An 18,435-nucleotide genomic window follows, 5' to 3' on the forward strand; every position below is an offset into this window, starting at 1 on the left:
ATCCCTACTGTGGAAAAGAGTATTTTTTGGTCCTTTTCTTCCTTCTTTCCCTGAACCTAGCGCTGCATACGCTGGCTGGCCTCTTGTATCCCACGTCACTGCTGTTTCACACCACAACACTTGAATGCCTGAGCTGTACAATAAATATTCCTCTCAGAGAGCTTGGGGTTAGTCAGAAACTGCCAGTGACAGCAATAAAAATTAGAACAGATTTGAACCAGAACAGAAACCCATTCCCTGCGCATCAGAACAGACACAGCTAGAAGTGGGGGCACTTGGTACAGCCCAGCCATGACCTGCTCTGCAGCAAAGGCAAGCTCTGCACAAGAAAGCACTTTTAAACAGGAGCTGTCTCACGGCCTCAGTTAAAAAAAGACTGATTTTTTAGGTTGTTACAAAGATATCTTGTGTGCTGTGATTTGGAGGAGGACTGAAGGCATGAAATAGAATTTGTTGAGGATTATTTTGTGCTGCAGGTTTTCAGTAGCTTGGAGTCATTTCTAGGTTTTTTGCTTTTTCTTTTTTTTCTTTTTTTTTTTTTTTTTTCAATTCAAAGTTTCCACATAGTTGGAAATTTCATTAGCTTTCTTTTCAAGCAAACAATAAGTTTTGTATTATGTTTTTATTTCATGATTTGAAAATTTTTGTTTGGGGAAGTGTCTTGATAAGGTTTTGAAAAAAGCATTTTCTTAAAGTGGAGAGTCAGAAAACTTACTGAAATTTTTTTGCTTTAAACCTTATTTCAATTTGAATGTCAGTATGTGTGTTTGTATTTCTATTCTATTCTGTTTAAGAGAAAAGGTGGAATTGAAATAGCAGAATTAATTTGATAAGTTCAGTTCTAATACAGGGTCTTCCTTCTGCTTTGCTAAACCAAACTTCCTGTTGATAAATTCTATTTACTTCTTTTATCTCTGATAAATACAGAAGTAATAGTAGTTCCTGTGAGGAATTGTTGTAGTACCTAGAATGAGGTGTTTAATTTCGTATTTACATAAATAAATTCTGCAAAACTACAATTTACATGTAAAACCCACAATATAAATTAATCAGAAAAAAGCAAAACTTGTTATCTTCTCTTTTTCCTGAAAAAAAAATTATATATGCCTTACTGTTGTCCAAGTGGTTGGCCTTGATAATTTTTTCTGAGTAGTCAGATATACTTGAGCATTCAATCTAGGGAAAAAAAAAAAAAAAGAAAAGCAAGATAAAGAGCAATTCATCTCTTAGAGAGCTCAGCTATGTGAATGAAAACAATATCTACTGAAGGCAGCAAAGACTCTACAAAGCATGTAACCATTGATAAAGCCCCCTCCCTGTGGGGAGGATCATAATGAATGATATTTTAATACTTAAATTGCAGCCAGTGTCTGAGTTAAACTGGCACCTGTAGAAAAGATTGCTCTTAAAATTGTGGAAATGTGAAAAAAAAGAGGTTCTACCTACAAAAGGTACATAATTTATTAATTATATTTAATTTCTTCATGATACTTTAGAATATTGCCCTCTCCCTCACAAAAATCTGCTGAATGGAATGAATTAGGATGATGCTACATTTCCATATGTATTTTAAAACAAAATACATTCAAACATTGGGAATAATATTAAAATTCAAATATGCCAATACTGTTCTATGCCAAGAAGCAATTGTTTTCTATGTGAAAAATCTATATTCATTAGCAAAGCTGCTATTCCAAAAGAATGCAGGCATTTAACATATAAGAAATGACTGAAATTTTCTATTTACAAGACCATCCAGGTCTGCACAGCTTTTTCTCTGACCATTTCTGTGCTTTTTCTAGGAAAATAATTACAGAGTCCTTCCTAGTTTTAGATCTGCCCTTAAACTTGGTAAAATCTGTGTACCAGGATAAAAGCATGTTTGCAATGACCTTTAATATCTTTTAGAGAAAAACTACATTCCATGAATCTGTCTGGGTTTTGTGTCCCTTGAAATTCATGAAGGCCAAAGTTGCTTGTAGTCACTGAATCAATTCCTAATTTTCCTCTTCCAAATTTGGCATTAAAAGGACGATACTACTTTGCATAATCCTCGTCTCTCTAATTCCCCTATGGGAATGTCAAACAGAACTATATTATCTCTAATGAAGTGGTTTCTATATCCAGTGAATCCCATTTAATCTCTAAAAGCTAAATTGTGCTTGACCTCTGTGATAGCACTCACAGATGGCAGGACAGCGGATGCAAGGACACACAAATCCTTTATTGCTTTTATATTGTGCATGAAACAGACATAATAGCAGTCATAATATCAATCCCAGTCCCCATGGGAACACACTGAATCTGCTTAGCTTGCCTGTGGATGTAAACCATTCCTAAAATGTCTGGCTCAATGGCCTGAGCATAAGCCAAAACTGGCTTGTGGAAAGGAACACCTGAGTCCAGAGAGTTCAAGGAAGAAATTCTTTGGGGTGAGGGCTGTCCTTTTGCTCCATCCAGGTTCTTTCCCTTACTTTAAGCTGTATAGACTGCATGCCCTGCCTACAGTTACTGCCATTATACTCATTTTCTCTGTCTTTTTTTCACATCTGTCTGATATTTTCAATTCCACTGCCCATTTTGGATGTTTTTTAAATAAAGCAGGCGTACGTAGGTGTTTGGAGGTTGCTTTCCAAACTTTCTAAAGAGCAAGGTGCAAAGAAATAAAAAGTTCTCTCTCATGAATGACAACAAGTTTCCAAAAATCTGCTTCAGACACAAAGAAGCAAAAGAATAAAGAAACTCCCAACACTTAAATGTTTAATGAAGGAATACATATTTCAGAAAATAAACTTGCTTTAGGGTGGTTAAAGCTGTTCATCTGCATTTTGACTTGGAATTTATACTGTAGTGAATTTTATTTTAAAAAGCAACTCATTTCAGAAAAAAGAAAACTGAATTCTGTGGGTGAAAAAATAGAGGAAAAATCAGTGTTGTCGGGTTTTTTTTCTCAGTTTTCTTTTAAGAAAGTGATCTGCTCAAATCTGTCCTATTTTGCTAAGCATTGGGAATTTATGAAAAGTGCATGTTCCAATAAAATGAGTCTGTACCTGAGCTTATAATCACAGGATCAGAGGATGATTATGGCTTGAAGAGATCTTCAAAGGATTGCCCTGATTCAGGTGCAAGATCCTATTCTTGGCCATGTTGAAAATCACATAGGCCCACTCCTCAAGCCTGACAAGATTCCCCTGTCTGGTGTATTTTTCCTCAAGTACATCAGCTGCACAAAGCAGTTTTGTGTCATCTGCAAACTCAATCCCACTACTTATTGTCCTTGATGAAGATATTAAATAGCAGTGGTCCCAGCATGGACCCTTGAATTGCTTCAGCTCTGTCTGGTTCTGTGTGTGTATATTCGCCTCTGCTTTCATTTTATGTCTCAGTCTTCAATCTACTGCTGCAAACGTCTCCTCTTTTACTGTGGTCTCTTCCTGAAACAGTCACAAGATTCCCAGATTTCCCCTGGGCTGTGTCCTCATCACCACCTTTTTATACAAAGCAGCTGACATCTAACATCAGCCTTCATTTTCTGTGTCTGTTTAACTCCTTTTTCCCTGCGCTGTCTTGTTTGTCTGAAAATACCATGGAATTCAGATAGTTCTACTGCAGTGACTGTCCTGAATTCTGTATGACTAAATGCAGCAAATGAACCAAGGCTTCAAGGGATATTTTATGTATTTTTATGTGTTTTTGTGTCCCTCACTGACCCCTCCCAAGCACTGACATCTATGTGCCAATTCTATTTTCTACATTTCTACAGCTCCCCCGTTAGATGAACATCACTGCACGGCATATTGGTACCCTCCCACAAGGGTTATGGCTCAGAGCAGGTGAAGAAAGAAGAGAAAATGAGGGGGCTGGTTCTGTTCAGGTTGTGGAAGAGATTCCCCCCACAATCCAAAGCAATCTAAAAGTATCCCAAAGGGCCTTGCAAAGAAAGTAAAGTCAATCTCTTTTCTGAAATGCAGAGAGACGAGACAAAAATCAGTAATCATGAGCTGTGGCAAGGGAAATTCCTGCTGATTTTAGGCCTAGAATAGGTGCTGAGAGAGTATTTAGAGTCTGTACACTTGGAGATTTTCCAAATTGGACTGGACATGTCCTTGGCCAGCTTGATACAGCTTTAAGTTAATGATTCTATGATTTACATCTCTTGAAGACCCAGAGATAATTCTAGCAGTTGGCTTAGGTAGTGGCAAGGAATAAGTTCCCACAGTGAATAAGAAGGGATAAGAAGAACCAGACAGAGCAGTGGATGAATTTGAGCCTGAAGAGGGGAAGTCTGAGTAAGAGGAGAGTGATTTCCGTAGTCGAAAAACCAACACTCTGCATTTGTCAACAGTTCCCACATCATGCTACTTGAAAAATCACATTTAACTGTAGAGAAGAAACTGGAACATCTCAGTGCTATGTAATAGCTCATGGCAAGTGTTTGCTTTTTAAATGGAACACTCACAGTTTCCAGTGGCAAATATGACCATAAATTCTGAATTTAAATATAAGATTGCCGCTGCTAGATCTCAGAAATGGCTGCTTGTCCAACACAAATCCATTCTGCAGCTTGCTGTGTACAGGGTTCACAGCGAGACAGCTCATCTGACAAGAAAGTTGAAATTCTTTAGCTGTAGCAGAAGAGTTTCACACCTAAGGGAGTTCCTCTGAGAGCTAAATTCCACGGATAGCACACCCACCAGCTTCAGCAATGAACAGTCCATGGGTGAGATGGCACTGGTGTGCCACTGAGCTTTATAAAGGCCTTTGTAAAGGCCTGAACTCTAAAGAAGACCAAAGGGGGAAATAAAAACCCCAAACACAAGAAATCCCACAACAACAACAAACATGTGGAAAAGTATTTACTTTTCTTTTACTTGGTGAATTTTCTGCCAGTGAGCCGGCTCACTGTAGAATCAGATAATCACCAGTGCCAGCACAAGGGAGGGAGGAAGACCATATGGCCAGGGATCTGAGAGATAGGAAGGTGGGAGCACAGCATCATCATTTTGTATATGCTTATACTTCTAGAGCACTGCAACATCTTCGCATGAGACCTGCATTTCTGCATCACAGAAAGCTGCAGGTTTATCCTCCTTGAGGCTTTGAGGTAATAAATCATATTAATAAGTAATACTTGGTTTACGAGAAAACACATCCTAGCTGCCAGTCTTGGGCTTAAACTCCAAAACTTTTTCCAGCACCTTTTGATTTCAGCTGCCTATAGATTCATGCTTTAATCTGATACTCAAACGAGATACTCAGAAGTAACACAGGATTTTGAAAATATAAGCCTGAGAATTGAAATGGCATTTCATGTGTCATTACCAGTAATAAAGACATACAGTTTGGGTACTTAGTGACATCAGCATCTTCAAATGCACAGATGTACCCAATTATGTTTTAGTAAACAATTTTGTTGAAGTACACTGAGAAATAGGATCTGTTTCCCCTTTTCTACATTGCATTGTGTCTTCAGGGCAAACATAAATCCAAAGGAAAAAGAAACTGCATTTGTCATTTTAGAGTCAGTACAAATAAGTTTGAATATACTTAGTAAGCAAATCTATGCTCTCTGTAATGACTTCTCTGCAGAGAACAGCACATTCATGCTCCTAAAGTTCAATGTATTTAAGGTAATAATTTCCTTCTGCCTCTGAAAAGTGTTATTGTTGGCACAGAAAGCATGCACATGCTTTCTTGCACAATTTGCTGAGTTGTAATATGCAGGAGAAAGTGTATTAAGGAAATTTGTTTCCAAGACTACAAAGTTGCAGACCTTGAAAATTTGAAAAGCAAGATAGTTCCCTTAACCCCTCTGAGTAGGAGTGAGTCTCTTTAACATTTTTTTTTCAGCCAAGAAGAAATGTGAATGTGTACCAGATCACCAAAGGTTCCACATATGAAAAGACATTTAGATCTCAATTTGGAAAAGGCACAGCAGTGCAAGTAATAGAATACAACAGAATTCCACTGAAGCCACTGTAAACCAAGGCACAGATGGGCTTGGAGAGCAGAATTTCAAACCAAGACAAGTAAGAAAAGGTAAATCACAGAGGCAAATTATCAGGCAAAATGCACAAACAAATTCCAAATGTGAGAGAAAGTCTTCTTACCCCATATACTTTTTTGGCTCCTGCCTTTGCAGCAAACATGGAGAGAATTCCCGTGCCACTTCCAACATCGAGGACAATCTTATCTTTAAAAACATGTTTATTGTGATACATTGAGTTTCTATAGGTTAATGTGCGCACTTCATCTTTTAACATTTCCTGTGATGAAAATAAAAGCATTGTGTCACTATTTGAAATGCTTATATGCATTCCACGCTGCTGCTGAATGCATTCCCTTGATGTCATTTGAGCATTATTAATACCCAACATGAAGGTTTCTCAAGTACTTTGGGGTGCAGACATGAAAACAACTGTAAAATGCCAGCTACTTAGGAGCTGAGTTATTAAGAAGCAGCATGACATCCCTTGTATGATTTTATTCAGCCATTCCTTCACTGCTACAACCAACAACCAGAATGTAATCTAACCACAGCACTGCTTTGGGAATAGACAGAAGCCATACAGAAATCCAAACATTCCTTTCCTCCTAAATCATGCACAACCCAGAGCCTCAGTGCAGGGACCTTCTGAGGTTCCTCTTTGAACAGAAAAGAAATTGTTCCATAAGACATTATAAGACAGCAGGCTTGACAGCGTTGCCCAGTGTGAGGCAGAAGTCCATGGTAGAGCTTAGAAATTCTGTATTGTAAATGTAAGCTCCTCCCTCACTGCCCTTCTCATGCCCCTGAGGCTTCAAAGTCTGCCAGCCTCCTCTAGCAGCTCCTTTACTTGTTGACACACATCCTTTACCAGTGCACACCTCCTGCAGGCAAGGAGGAATCCTCCAACTTCCCAGCGTCAGCAAGAAGCTCTCTGCACTGCCTGAGACCTACATAGCTGTACCCTTCCACGAGGAGATCCATTTGATAAAAGGTCTCTGGTGTGTCTTCAGAATTTCTCCTAGGTCTCCTTCCCACTCAAGTGTTTATCTATCTTCTTCCATTCTTGGACTGAATTTCTGAATGCTGCACTGGCAAGATCTTATTGGCAGATAGAAATGTTTTATGTTTACACCCCACAAACTATTACTAGAGGAATGGAAAGAGATGTTGTTTGTTATGCTATTTCTGAGGAGTGCACTGAGTAATTTCACATTTTTTGCATCCCTCTCTTAATTATCTCAGCCTCTTGAGTCACAAAAATATCAGCAGGTCAAGGTATCAGTGACTTCTTTAGAACTTGTCTGTAGTCAACATTTTTGATAGTAAATGGTCCATCAACTATTTCAAATTCTTTCCAGGAATGTATTTAATGGAGGCATCTGGGCTTGATGTTCCCATCAATGCAGCCTGTGCATTCAAGTAACATGCCAGGAGACAAGAGACTGTTTGGCTTCTCATGTCAGCTGAGTTCTACTGATGTCTGTGCTCAAACACACAAGAGAACAAAATCCTCAGCCTAGCAATAAGGGAGTGCCCGTGGTTGTGGCTGGGCTGGTTTGCAGCCCTCATAAATGCATTGCATTGATGCACTTGTCCACCGCTGCACAGACGGCTACAGTAAGAATCTAAGTGGGTCAGAGGTTTTGAGTACAAGTCTCTACAGAAGTCGGTGGTATCTATGGCACTTAATCAGACTACACAATTGTCTGAAGAAAGGCAGAGGAATATAATCATGGGCAAGTGGGATACAGGTACATATGTAAAAAAACAGAAATAGCAATAATAATTATTATATTTTTTGTTATTTAACACTTTCTCTAACAAAAATAAAGATTACCTCATGAATTCCAAAGTGAGCGTAGGAATCAAAGTAATAATCCCTGGATGTCATCTCTTCTGGATTGATGAGCTTTGCCATCTTTCCTCGGCCCGGGCAGCTTGGTTGCAATGGAACATGTATGACAGATTGAACTGGCTTTGGAACAACAGTAGGCTGTGGAGGCTGGGCTGGAATGGTGCAAACCTAGGAGAACACGGAATATTGTTAAGAGGCATCACTAGAAGAAAGTATTTCTCTCTATGTCCAGCATAGTGATGTTATTGTTAGTGGTATTATTGTAACTATCTAGTAGATAACAAGTCCAAGACACCTGGTGTACCATAAGTGAAATTTAGGCTGCCTTCTGTTCCTGGATTAACTTATTTGATTTGTCTTGGAAAATTTCCTTAATGAATTTTTCCTTAATGTGTCTCTGCAGATACCTAATTTAGTGCAGAGCAATGGCAAATTATTGGTGTTGGCTGAAGCAGGTTACTGCAAACATTGACACAAAGCAGTAAAGAGCTCCTTTTTCTCCGTTAGTGTTATATCCTGTCAAACTGCCACAGCTTTGTTAGAGGCAGGTTGCAATAAATAAATAGCTCCCCTGCAAAGAAGAGCTAATATAAAATGGATTCCAGACACAGTGTTGCCTACAAGGGCAGGATTCACAATCGATTCTTACTTATCAGGTAAGGAAGGTACCTGTCTATATTGATGAGCTAGGTCTGAGAAGGCTCACAATATCTGAAAGTGTCCAGAAAGCACTGTAGGGAGCTGTGTGGCATGTGTGGTCACTTAATGTAGTTTCCTGTTTTTGAGAGATGCAGGAGTTATGCATTTCTAACACACCATGGCCCCCAGCATCTAATTTTTTATTGTGTAATGCACCTCCAACACCAACACTCCAATAGACACAGAATTCTCACACCCCCTTGGTTCCAGATTTGATACCTGTAGCATGTAAGACAGAAGATAGAATATTTTTCAAATATGAGGTAAAACAGACCCTGCTCTGGCCCATGTGTGTATTTACGTTTTGAATCCTTAATATTTCAGCAAAATATTGAGTTGAAAACTCAACTGAAAAAAAGTTGAAAACTGAGAAAGACTGAGCAATATGTTACAGCTTTACCTATGCACTAAGTCACCTGCAAATTATGAGTCAGCAACTTCATATATTAAGTTCAATCCTACTTTAAATATACAATATCCTCTTGTACTTTTTTTTTTAAGACTTAATTGTTTCCCAGTGGGGACCAGACTTGCCTGAGCCTCTCCTTTCTACTTTCATAAAGTTCATGCTGTCTTCTATAGCTTGGTACTGTGAGGTATCAACCCCTTGTACTGTCTCTGAATAGCATCAATTAGCCTAATTCAGTTTGCTTCAATTAAAAAAAAAAAAAAAAAAAAGAAAAGAAAAAAAAAAAAAAAAGGGAGGGAGGGTGGGAGGAAGAAGAAACCCCCCCCCCCCCCATTTTCTACCCTTGTTCATTTGAAGATTTATGTGTGTCATCTTTATGTGGTTTCTTTGGTCCATCTGTTAAAAAAGTAATTACCACTGGTTTATGTTCCTTTAACACTTTTCATCCCCAAAGATACAGAAGTGCTTTATTTATAAGTCTTTTCTATTGCTTGCATTTTTTACTTTATAACCTCACCCTGTTCACCTCACCTAGTTCACCTCCCACACAGAATGCACTTGCTTCCAATTGGTGTTTGTATTTCTGTCTGATCTAGTTTCAAAAATGTCCATCTGCAGTAATTTCTCTTAAGACATTGCTTCATTGCCTGTTCATTGCAAGCAGTATGACTGATAACTCATTCTGTCAAAGTGTTGCTCTTAATATTCAACTCTTTCAAATATAATCCTGCTACTTTTAATTACATACTTGAGGTTATATATTAACTTTTCTTCTCCATTGGCATGCACCCTATGTAATTTTTGCAGTTACCTTTCTCAGCAGTCCTTTCTGTATTTGTCTGCTGGATTACAAAGACTTAAACTGTAGGTGTTTGAAATTCTGTTTTATATAATATGAAATCTGTAAGGTCTTACACTTTCCTCCTAAGTCTTACCCTCTGCATCATCTTACAAGCAAAATGCATGCTTATATAAATTATAAAATAATATAGTCACTGAATTCTGTTCCTGTCTTAGGTAAGAATGTCTCCAGACACATGAGAGTGCATCACAGGCAGTTGCTCAAAAAATACGTAATGGAAAGAAGTTATACCAGTTTTTCTAAATGAAACCAGGGGGCTTCTAACATTTCCGTTGCTGTCAAACTACAGATTTAAATGTGGTTTGATGTACAACAGAGATCATGTACTACAACAGAAGAGGTTGGTCTTGAAGGCAAATCTATCTGGATCTCAGACAGTATAAATTCTGCTCCTGGTTGAATGGAAGGGTCTAGACAGGATTATAAGAACTAGGTTATTCTGACTAAAGGTACAAAACGAAATTAAACCTAGCAACTTAGGCTAGGAAAGTTGCCTGAATGAATTTCTTTCCTGTCAAAGAATTAATATTGCTGTTTCCTAGTCTGCAACTGAATTCTGCTATGGCCAAGGAGTGGCAAGATAATTTTATTAAGCTACTAAGGCAGTATTGCACCTTTGAATTGCAGTACTTTTCAGATTTATACAAACTACCTGAAGACTTATTGCTCTCAACTGTGCATCTATATCTCTGCCAGGAAGAATATATCCCACCCAGCAAAAGAAGTAGAAGCCTATTAGTTCTACTTCTCAACTGCCTTAGTTTGTAGCCAAGCAGCCTGTATTAAAACGTGTTGATGGTGGTTGAGTGACACCATTTGGCTCTGAATGCCAATAGGTCATGCACTGTCCATCCTGTGCTGTGGGTACCACAGTCTCATGCAGCAGGAGCAGTAGTAAACTGAATAGGGGTGATCATCTTCTTGGCCAGCAGTACTCTGTCACAGTGACCTTAAACCAACTGCTTTATTTCATTTCTAGACATACTAGCCCAATGCCGACCTTCCACATTCAAATGGTGTAAATTTTGCAGCATCTGTAATACCTCCTGCTGAAATTTCTGCATACAGCACTGTGATTCTGGAATTCCAAAACACAATTATAAGAATAATTTTGTGAGTGGGACCCAGGAAATCCCTCTATCAGTAACTTACCATAGACTCTATGAACAATTTCACTCCAGAGCGACTTACATCCTATGACAACAAATATTTGAGGAAGATATAAACACAGGGGACAACTACAGAATAAAGAATTGCAATGAAAGGTATTATTTGTATCGGAAACAATAAAGTCTTCAGGTGTACAGCTCTGAGATTGTAAACAAGAAACAACTATGCTTTTAGGGATATGGTATAATTGCATAAAAAGAAAACATGCTTTTAAGACAAAAGCTATCAAGGAAAGTCAACTTCCTGTATTCTTTTCAGAACTGAAAAGAACCCTTGATGATTTGCAAGCTTAGCATACATATATAGCCTACATGAGGAACAACTCATCTTTTGAATAACACCTGAAAAGGCAAAGCATCTGGGCTGGGGGCAAACCTCACATCAATGTAAAGAATCTAAAAAACTCTCTCTGCAGAACCCATGTATGGATTCTGGCCAGCTGCACACAATTCCAGAACACTGGCTTGCTGCCAATGCAGATGAAGTCTGAAAGAATGGAAGCAGCTGCTTCTGAATTCATTCTTTACTGTGCTAAACATGCATCCCTCTATTTTTCCATCTCCCATTTGGTACTGAAGGTGGATGTGGAGGGTCTGAAGGGTCTGAGAAGCAGCCCATCACTGCTTTGCAACTGAAGTCATACTTTTGTGTACCATTTCAACATTTAAATCAAATTAAATTACAGAACTATTTTCCTACTTTTAAAAATCAAATAAAATTAATTTCCTCTTTGTGGACAGGCTAGGTACACTGCGGGTGATCAAAAGTACCAGCACAGGACTGATGTCCTTAAAAGCTTTGAATTCTCACAAAAGACAAGATTCGTAAATCTTGTAAAGATTCGTAAAGATTCTCATTCTTTCTCAAAATCCCACAACTCAACATCCTGATGTAGGTTTCTAAAACATATATAGGCACCTCAGTGACACCTCTGTGTGACTTTGAGATATATAGAGTTGCTCATGTGCATCAATGGGTACTGCTGAAGTTCTTTGAAAAGTGAACCTAATTCAACATAGACTGACAAGGCTGTCTGGGTATGCAATTCCCAAAATACAAAAGAGAACTGGGTATTCAAAAATCATGAGCTATTTTTGAAAATTTGAGCCTTTTAGATATATCCATCTGTCTACAGAGAGACAAGATGGTGAAATATGCACAATTCATTTTTTAGGGGGTTTGTGACAAAAGCTGTGGTGTGTAGAGTAAAAATAAACTTGAATTTCAATTCTCCTTTCTTGATATTACTATGGAGACACTGGGCTGGAGGTTAAAATTCCAATCCTTGCAAAACTGTTGTTCAAGCTGCAGTGTTTTATTTTTGACAAATCTGTAGATATTTATGGCATTTTTATGACATTGAAGTAGTTAACTGTACCTTCTGCTGGGAAGTGCTCAACTTTTCCTTAAGAAACTAATTAAGAATGGAATTACAGTTTTAAATTATTCAATTTCAGCATCATCTTCCTTTTTAAACAAGAGGTTTTATCATATCTAAATGTCGATTTTACTTATTTTTTTGAGCCAGATAGCTTTCTATGCCAGAACTACCAGAATAGAATATTCGTAACACCATTTTCATTGGTCTGAATTTAATAATGAAGACCTCTAGAGTGCAAGAGATTATCAACTGATATGCAATCACCATAGCGATTCCAACAATACAGCTTCTTGCTGCAGATATAAAAGCACAGCCAAATATAAGAGGTATTTGCTATCCTCCTGCCAAAAATTAGTCCTCAACAAAATCTTCTTGGCAGTTATCATGCAGCTTAAAAACTCCTTTGACTGCTTTATCTTGTATTATTTTGAAGTCTTTGTCCAAGGCTTATCTTAAGTGATCTTTAGATAGGGCAAAGAATCTAATCCATTATCAGAGAAGTTTTAACCTGATTTTCTGAGGAAATGAAGCTCCTACAGTATCTTGCCTATACCTCCCATTAATAACTTCTGAGCTGGTCGAAGCCAGTCTGATTTGACAGAAGTGTGGAAATATCAAATACAATTCTATTTTGCTACATTTCTTGAAAACCAGAAACAAGGTAGAAGGATATGTGATTTGATGATTCACTAAAATTGAAGCAGGTAGATTTCTATTGTCATGCTTTCTACCTGCTCTAGGTTTATTAAGCCACCTGGCTGGTGTTACATGAGCAATGTGCAGCCTCCAGACGTGATGATCAGTAATGAAGGTGTACAAAGAAGACCAGGCATTGCTAAGAACTAAATTAATACCTGGGGGCATAAAGAACACATACTTGCAGGAAACCAGGCTTTGTTATCTCCTCTACAAATGGGGAAACCTTTCCATGCTAAGGACGGGAAGTTCATAGTGAATGCAAAATAGCAGGAGATCAAGGAGTTCCAACATTCAACTGCAGACAAATGTAGCTGTTTGGGAACAAGGATATGCATATATATATATATATATACACACCTTATGCAGGCATGTATATATATATATATATATACACATGCCTGCATAAGGTACATGCTTTCAGGAACTAGGACCTTTGAAGACCAGTAAAGAACATTTACATAATGAAGCTTTATGTTGTCTAAAAATCAATATGAAATTGCCAACTCTTCAGCAGCTATAAATCTACTTTCTGCTTGATGAAAATCAGGCTCAGTCTGTTTTAAGTTGCACATAACTATGAGTTCAATGCAAATGCAAATCTATCTAAACTCTAAAACTGAATCTAGTCAGACAGACTAAGAAAACTGGGAGAGAGAACTGATTCTTAAAATTGCTTGCTTTGAGGCTGCCCCTTGTTCAGCCACTTCAAAGTGAGGCGCTGCCCTGAACTTTCTACATGGATTGTTTGAAATGCCAGATCAACCTGTCATAGACAAACCTGTCCATTTGTTGTCCACAGGAAATTCACTGTCCTTTATACAGACAAGTACAGCTTAGAGTGTATTGCAACTGTGACATCATATCCCTAAGTAATAGTGATAGGAAAAATATTGTGGAAATACTGATACTTTAGAATGAAGCCTCTGCCCAGAGCAATGGAGACTGATCAATCATACAAGGAACTAGATTATACCTTAGATGCCCAAATCCCCAAAAAGTCAAAGGAAAAGATGCAAGCTGGTGACCAGTATGACAAAGGTGTGGTAAGCATACTTAGGCTGCAGCAGGAATAACAAAAAGTAGAAAAAGGAGCGTAAAGATCACAACGTTTGCAAAGTTGTAATTTATTGTGCAGAAGCTAAAATGAAATCTAGATAGGTGCCGTGACACCTTTATGGATCTGACCCAAGGTGCTTCAAACTGACAAGATTTTTAATGAGGACTGTCTGTTGGGTAACAGCCAGAATTTTCTTAGTAACAGGTCACAAAATATGCTAATCCAATTTCCAGTTTCCAGTATTCCTGGGTATGCAGGATTAACTCTTCTCCCTAATAGAGGTTAAGCACTGAAATGCTTACTGTGGGGTCTCCAACTGTGTAGATTGCAAAACTCAACTGGAGAATATCCCTTACTAGCCTTTAAAGCTATCTTTTATCTGAGCAGGGTGCTGGACTGGATGGCCTCCAGGGGTCCTTTCCACACATTATTCTGTGATATTAAGACATAGACAGTTATATTTGCACTGTGCAGGTGAGACAGGTGGTAAAGTTTATAAACCTGAGTCTAGTGCAAATTATGAGGTAGGTTATAAGTTTTGGTCGATAGATTTGTACACACAATAAGAAAGAACATGCTTTCATAAGATTAAAGAATGCACACTATAAGAAGACAAGGATGTGTCACTCAAGAATGAAAACCTTCTAAAGCTACATGTAATGGAACAGAACTGAGATTACAGGAAATGAGTTGACAAAATTTAAGGACGGGAATGATATTAAGTATTTATATTATTTATAAACGTGTGAGCAGTTCTAGACCATTTTGTGTGTCAGTACATGTAATTAAAATGTTCTTCATCCAATCTGCCCTCATGATTGCTTTGTGCATGGTGCCATTGGGAAAAAATAGCAACAAGTTACAGATGCTGAAATTAAATTGAACCTGTGTTACTTTTCACAAAGATGGAGATTTTGCAATGCATGTAAAGTAGAATGTCCCATGCAGGGCATAAAAAATCCTACTTCAGCACAGAACAAAAGGAAAATATGAGAGAAATGTATTAGTATTACCTGAAATTTATTCTTAGCGAAGCACCTTGTGGAAGAATAGCAAAGCATTATTTTAAAAGTACTGAAAGGCATCTTTCTTTAGAAGGTTGCATTTTGATTATCTTTGGCATTTGGTAGATCTAATGCCTGTTATTATTTTAGATTTATTATCATAGCAACGCCTTCTTTGTTCACAAGATCCCTGCTACAGGGAACAGCTGGAGAAATGCCTTGTGTTTTCACCTGTACTGTGTGGTGTTGAGCAGATGGTCTGTCAGTAGACACTGTTGCCCATCTGTTTGTTTGGAGCCCCTTGAGCCTCATTAGGAGCGAGGTAAGTTGCACAGTGAGGAGGTTCTCAAGCGCTGGCTGAAGTCTCAAACCCGCTTCTATCACAGCCAGGGTTTCACAGCTTCAGCTCAGCGGGGGATCGTGTTTGAGAAGATTTGTCCTCTGGTGGATAATACCAAAAACGAACTACAGTTGGCAGATGGCTGAATTCATTCTTCTTTTCATAGGGTAGAGACTAATCTAACTGCTAGCAATAATCTGGAAACGGATCTCCATGTATAACCATGCTGTTCCCTCCACATATGCAGCATATGGATTTGTTGTAGTTTAATGGTCTCTGCCATGTATGTCAAGAATCTGAAAGCTGAAGAGTTAAATAAAGGAGAACTATAGATAAATAAAGCAAGCTGTGATGATCTGTGGCTAGATCTCCTGCAGTTTTCTTTCCATTTTTCACCATAATCAGGAATAGAAGAGGTGGATACATTCAAGCACACTGGTTATTTTGACACAGGATTGGTACCTAGAAATAAATATGGCAGGCTGAGAAATACAGGCTAGGCCCCCAGGGCTAGGTGTTTCTGAGAGACATTCCAGAATTCTCAGCTTTTTCCTGACTCAGTACCATATATCAGAGCTCCTAGGAAGAGCTTTCTAACTGAGCTCTTCTGAATATAGTGCCTTGCTAAAATTATGAGCTTTTTGGTTAATTTGTTCTACAGCAGCCTTTCTTCTGTTTCAGAATCCAGTCTGAAAAGTTTGTTCTGGTGTGTGGACCACAGAGCAGCTCACCAACAGCTTCACAAAGCCAGTGGCTCTTGCAGGTTGAAGCTCCTGGACTTACACAGATTTACAGCTGTGTCTGACACGGTAACATTGCAAGTCCCTGCTTTCTGTGGGAGCATCCTGACCTTTTTCAAGGATTTATGAAAGGCAAATAAAACCAAAAGCTGAAAAAAAAATTCTTCCTATCATTTTAAGTCTCTCATTTGCTGACTAAAGAAGATGAGAATTTAATTTAATTTCATTCTTTATTCACTTGGTAGAAGGTAACTTTGTAGTGAAAAACAGGAAGGTGCCTTAATGTGTGTTTCCCAGCCTATCAATGTTGACAATATCATGACAGGAATTTAAACTTTAGAACTGAGATCTGCTGTGAGAGTTACAATTGTTATTGGCAACCATATTTACATAACTGGTATCACTTCTATTAAAATTTGAAGAGCACCTAACACCTAAAATAGCCAGTAAAGGCCAGGAGCACTTAAATTGACTGATGGCCATGGAAAACTTTTCTTCTTCTGTTCAATTATCCAGAAGAAACTATCAGTAGGTATAAACTATGTTATATGTTCTCCTGCAACAGATTTTCCTTCTGAGATGTCTGGGTTTTGGGAGTTTTGACAGATCTCTTGCCTTTAAAGTGCTACATCCAAAACTACCTAGAACAAAAGAAATCAAGATGCACAGATATAAGAAGGGGAAACAGCCTGTTGTTCTGACAGAGCTATTAGAGGCTTATTTTTTGTGGTTGTTCAGAGGGAAGGTTTGAGGTATGACTACTGCCTGTCTATTGTTGAAACTGGAAAGAGGAAAAGCTGATAACAGTATTTTCCATTTGAATTAGGCTACAGCCTCTGGGAAATAAAGAGCTTTTCCAAGTTTAATGTCATTTTATTTCTGATTTGCCTTTCTGGGAGTTACACAAGGGAAAGAAATATTTCTGCATTAATAAAACGCATCAAGAGTCTTCCAGATGATTTTAAAATATCTGTCCCAAACTAAAAGAATCTAAAAATAAACTATATCAATTTCATTTATGGGCATTCATTGCAGTGTCACCTCTGTATTTGGTAGTGATAATTGTTAATGTTATATGCTTACTAATTGCACTGATACTGATATTTAATGTCCCATCTGGCCTGATTGTGCAAGCACTTCGATGCCATCCATAAGTAGCACACAGCTATGGGGTGCTGTTCAGGGACTGAACTCCCCCCAACCTTTTTCAGGTTTGGCATGGCAGAGTGACAAGGCTGCAGAAGAGTCATATTGCTCAAACAGCACTGGCTTCAAACTGCAGTTGTGTACTCTGCAATACAAGTAGCCAAGCTGCACCAGTCTTGCCTCGTTTTTTTAAACAGGATGGAAACACACTCAGTTTTACGTGTGGCTGAGAGGAGTTGCCAGGACTTGAGAATCCAACACCAGTTCCAGGGTGGCTGGGTACTGTGAGGGAGTACCTGGAACAAGGGTATGTGGCTCTTCTTGTGTGCACATGAACAAAGTTCAAGGTTGCTGGTGAGTCATGTTTCCTGCTGCTTGGGTAGATTTGGCACTATGCAATCATACAGAATGAAGAAATCATTCCATACTATGTTTCCCTGGGAGTAGCTCAAAGCCTATGTCGTTATTTAGCAAGTCACGACTCAGCTCCTTTTCCTCCTGTAATGTGGGGCTCAGTACACAAGGAGCCAGTTTTCTAGGGCTGCCTTTGCACCAGCTTGGACTAGCTGGAAGTAGTATCGAGGTTTCTCATTTCTCTGTCCTTCCTTCTGCATGCAACAGAGAAGACTCATCGATGTTGCCTGAATAGTTCTTTTTTTACTGTGAGCATAGCTCACAGTGCAAATTGATTAAAAGCATTTTAATCGCATTTCTCTTTGGAGTCCAACATTCAGTGTGTAAGGCTCTATAGAAAATGTCTCCACAATGTGTCCTGGGTCACTCAGGTAAGCTGTTGTAATTCCACATGAATTCTGAATTACAGACAATTTATCATCATGGCTGTGAAACCATGAATGGTGCATCAGGATCTATAGTCAGAGCATTAGGGACCTGTTAACAGATGGTAATTAGCTCTATTTTAAGGATGGCTAGGCAAGTCAGCTCTTTTTGTGACAAGAAAAAAAAAACAAGGACAAGGTCATCTTCTGAGGCATGAAACCCTAGCAGTTGTTTTCACTTTGTGATCAGCTATAACCCAGGGAAGACATGCTCCTGTTATCTGGAAGCAGTACACAGAAATGTA

The 18,435-nt window shown here is 38.5% G+C and overlaps 1 protein-coding gene across 1 annotated transcript in view; it reads right to left on the minus strand.

Moving 5' to 3' along the window:
* Positions 1–18,435, minus strand: part of PRMT8 (protein arginine methyltransferase 8) — a 55,599-nt gene that overhangs the window by 16,267 nt on the left and 20,897 nt on the right. The window contains exons 3-5 of the mRNA XM_066341055.1: positions 7,827–8,012; positions 6,111–6,266; positions 1,113–1,176 (exon numbers count right to left, since the gene is read on the minus strand). Of these exons, the coding sequence (XP_066197152.1) occupies positions 1,113–1,176; positions 6,111–6,266; positions 7,827–8,012 (406 nt within the window). The remainder of the gene's footprint in view (positions 1–1,112; positions 1,177–6,110; positions 6,267–7,826; positions 8,013–18,435) is intronic.

Source organism: Sylvia atricapilla, chromosome 2 (genome assembly GCF_009819655.1).
Source record: "Sylvia atricapilla isolate bSylAtr1 chromosome 2, bSylAtr1.pri, whole genome shotgun sequence".
Lineage (NCBI taxonomy): Eukaryota > Metazoa > Chordata > Aves > Passeriformes > Sylviidae > Sylvia > Sylvia atricapilla.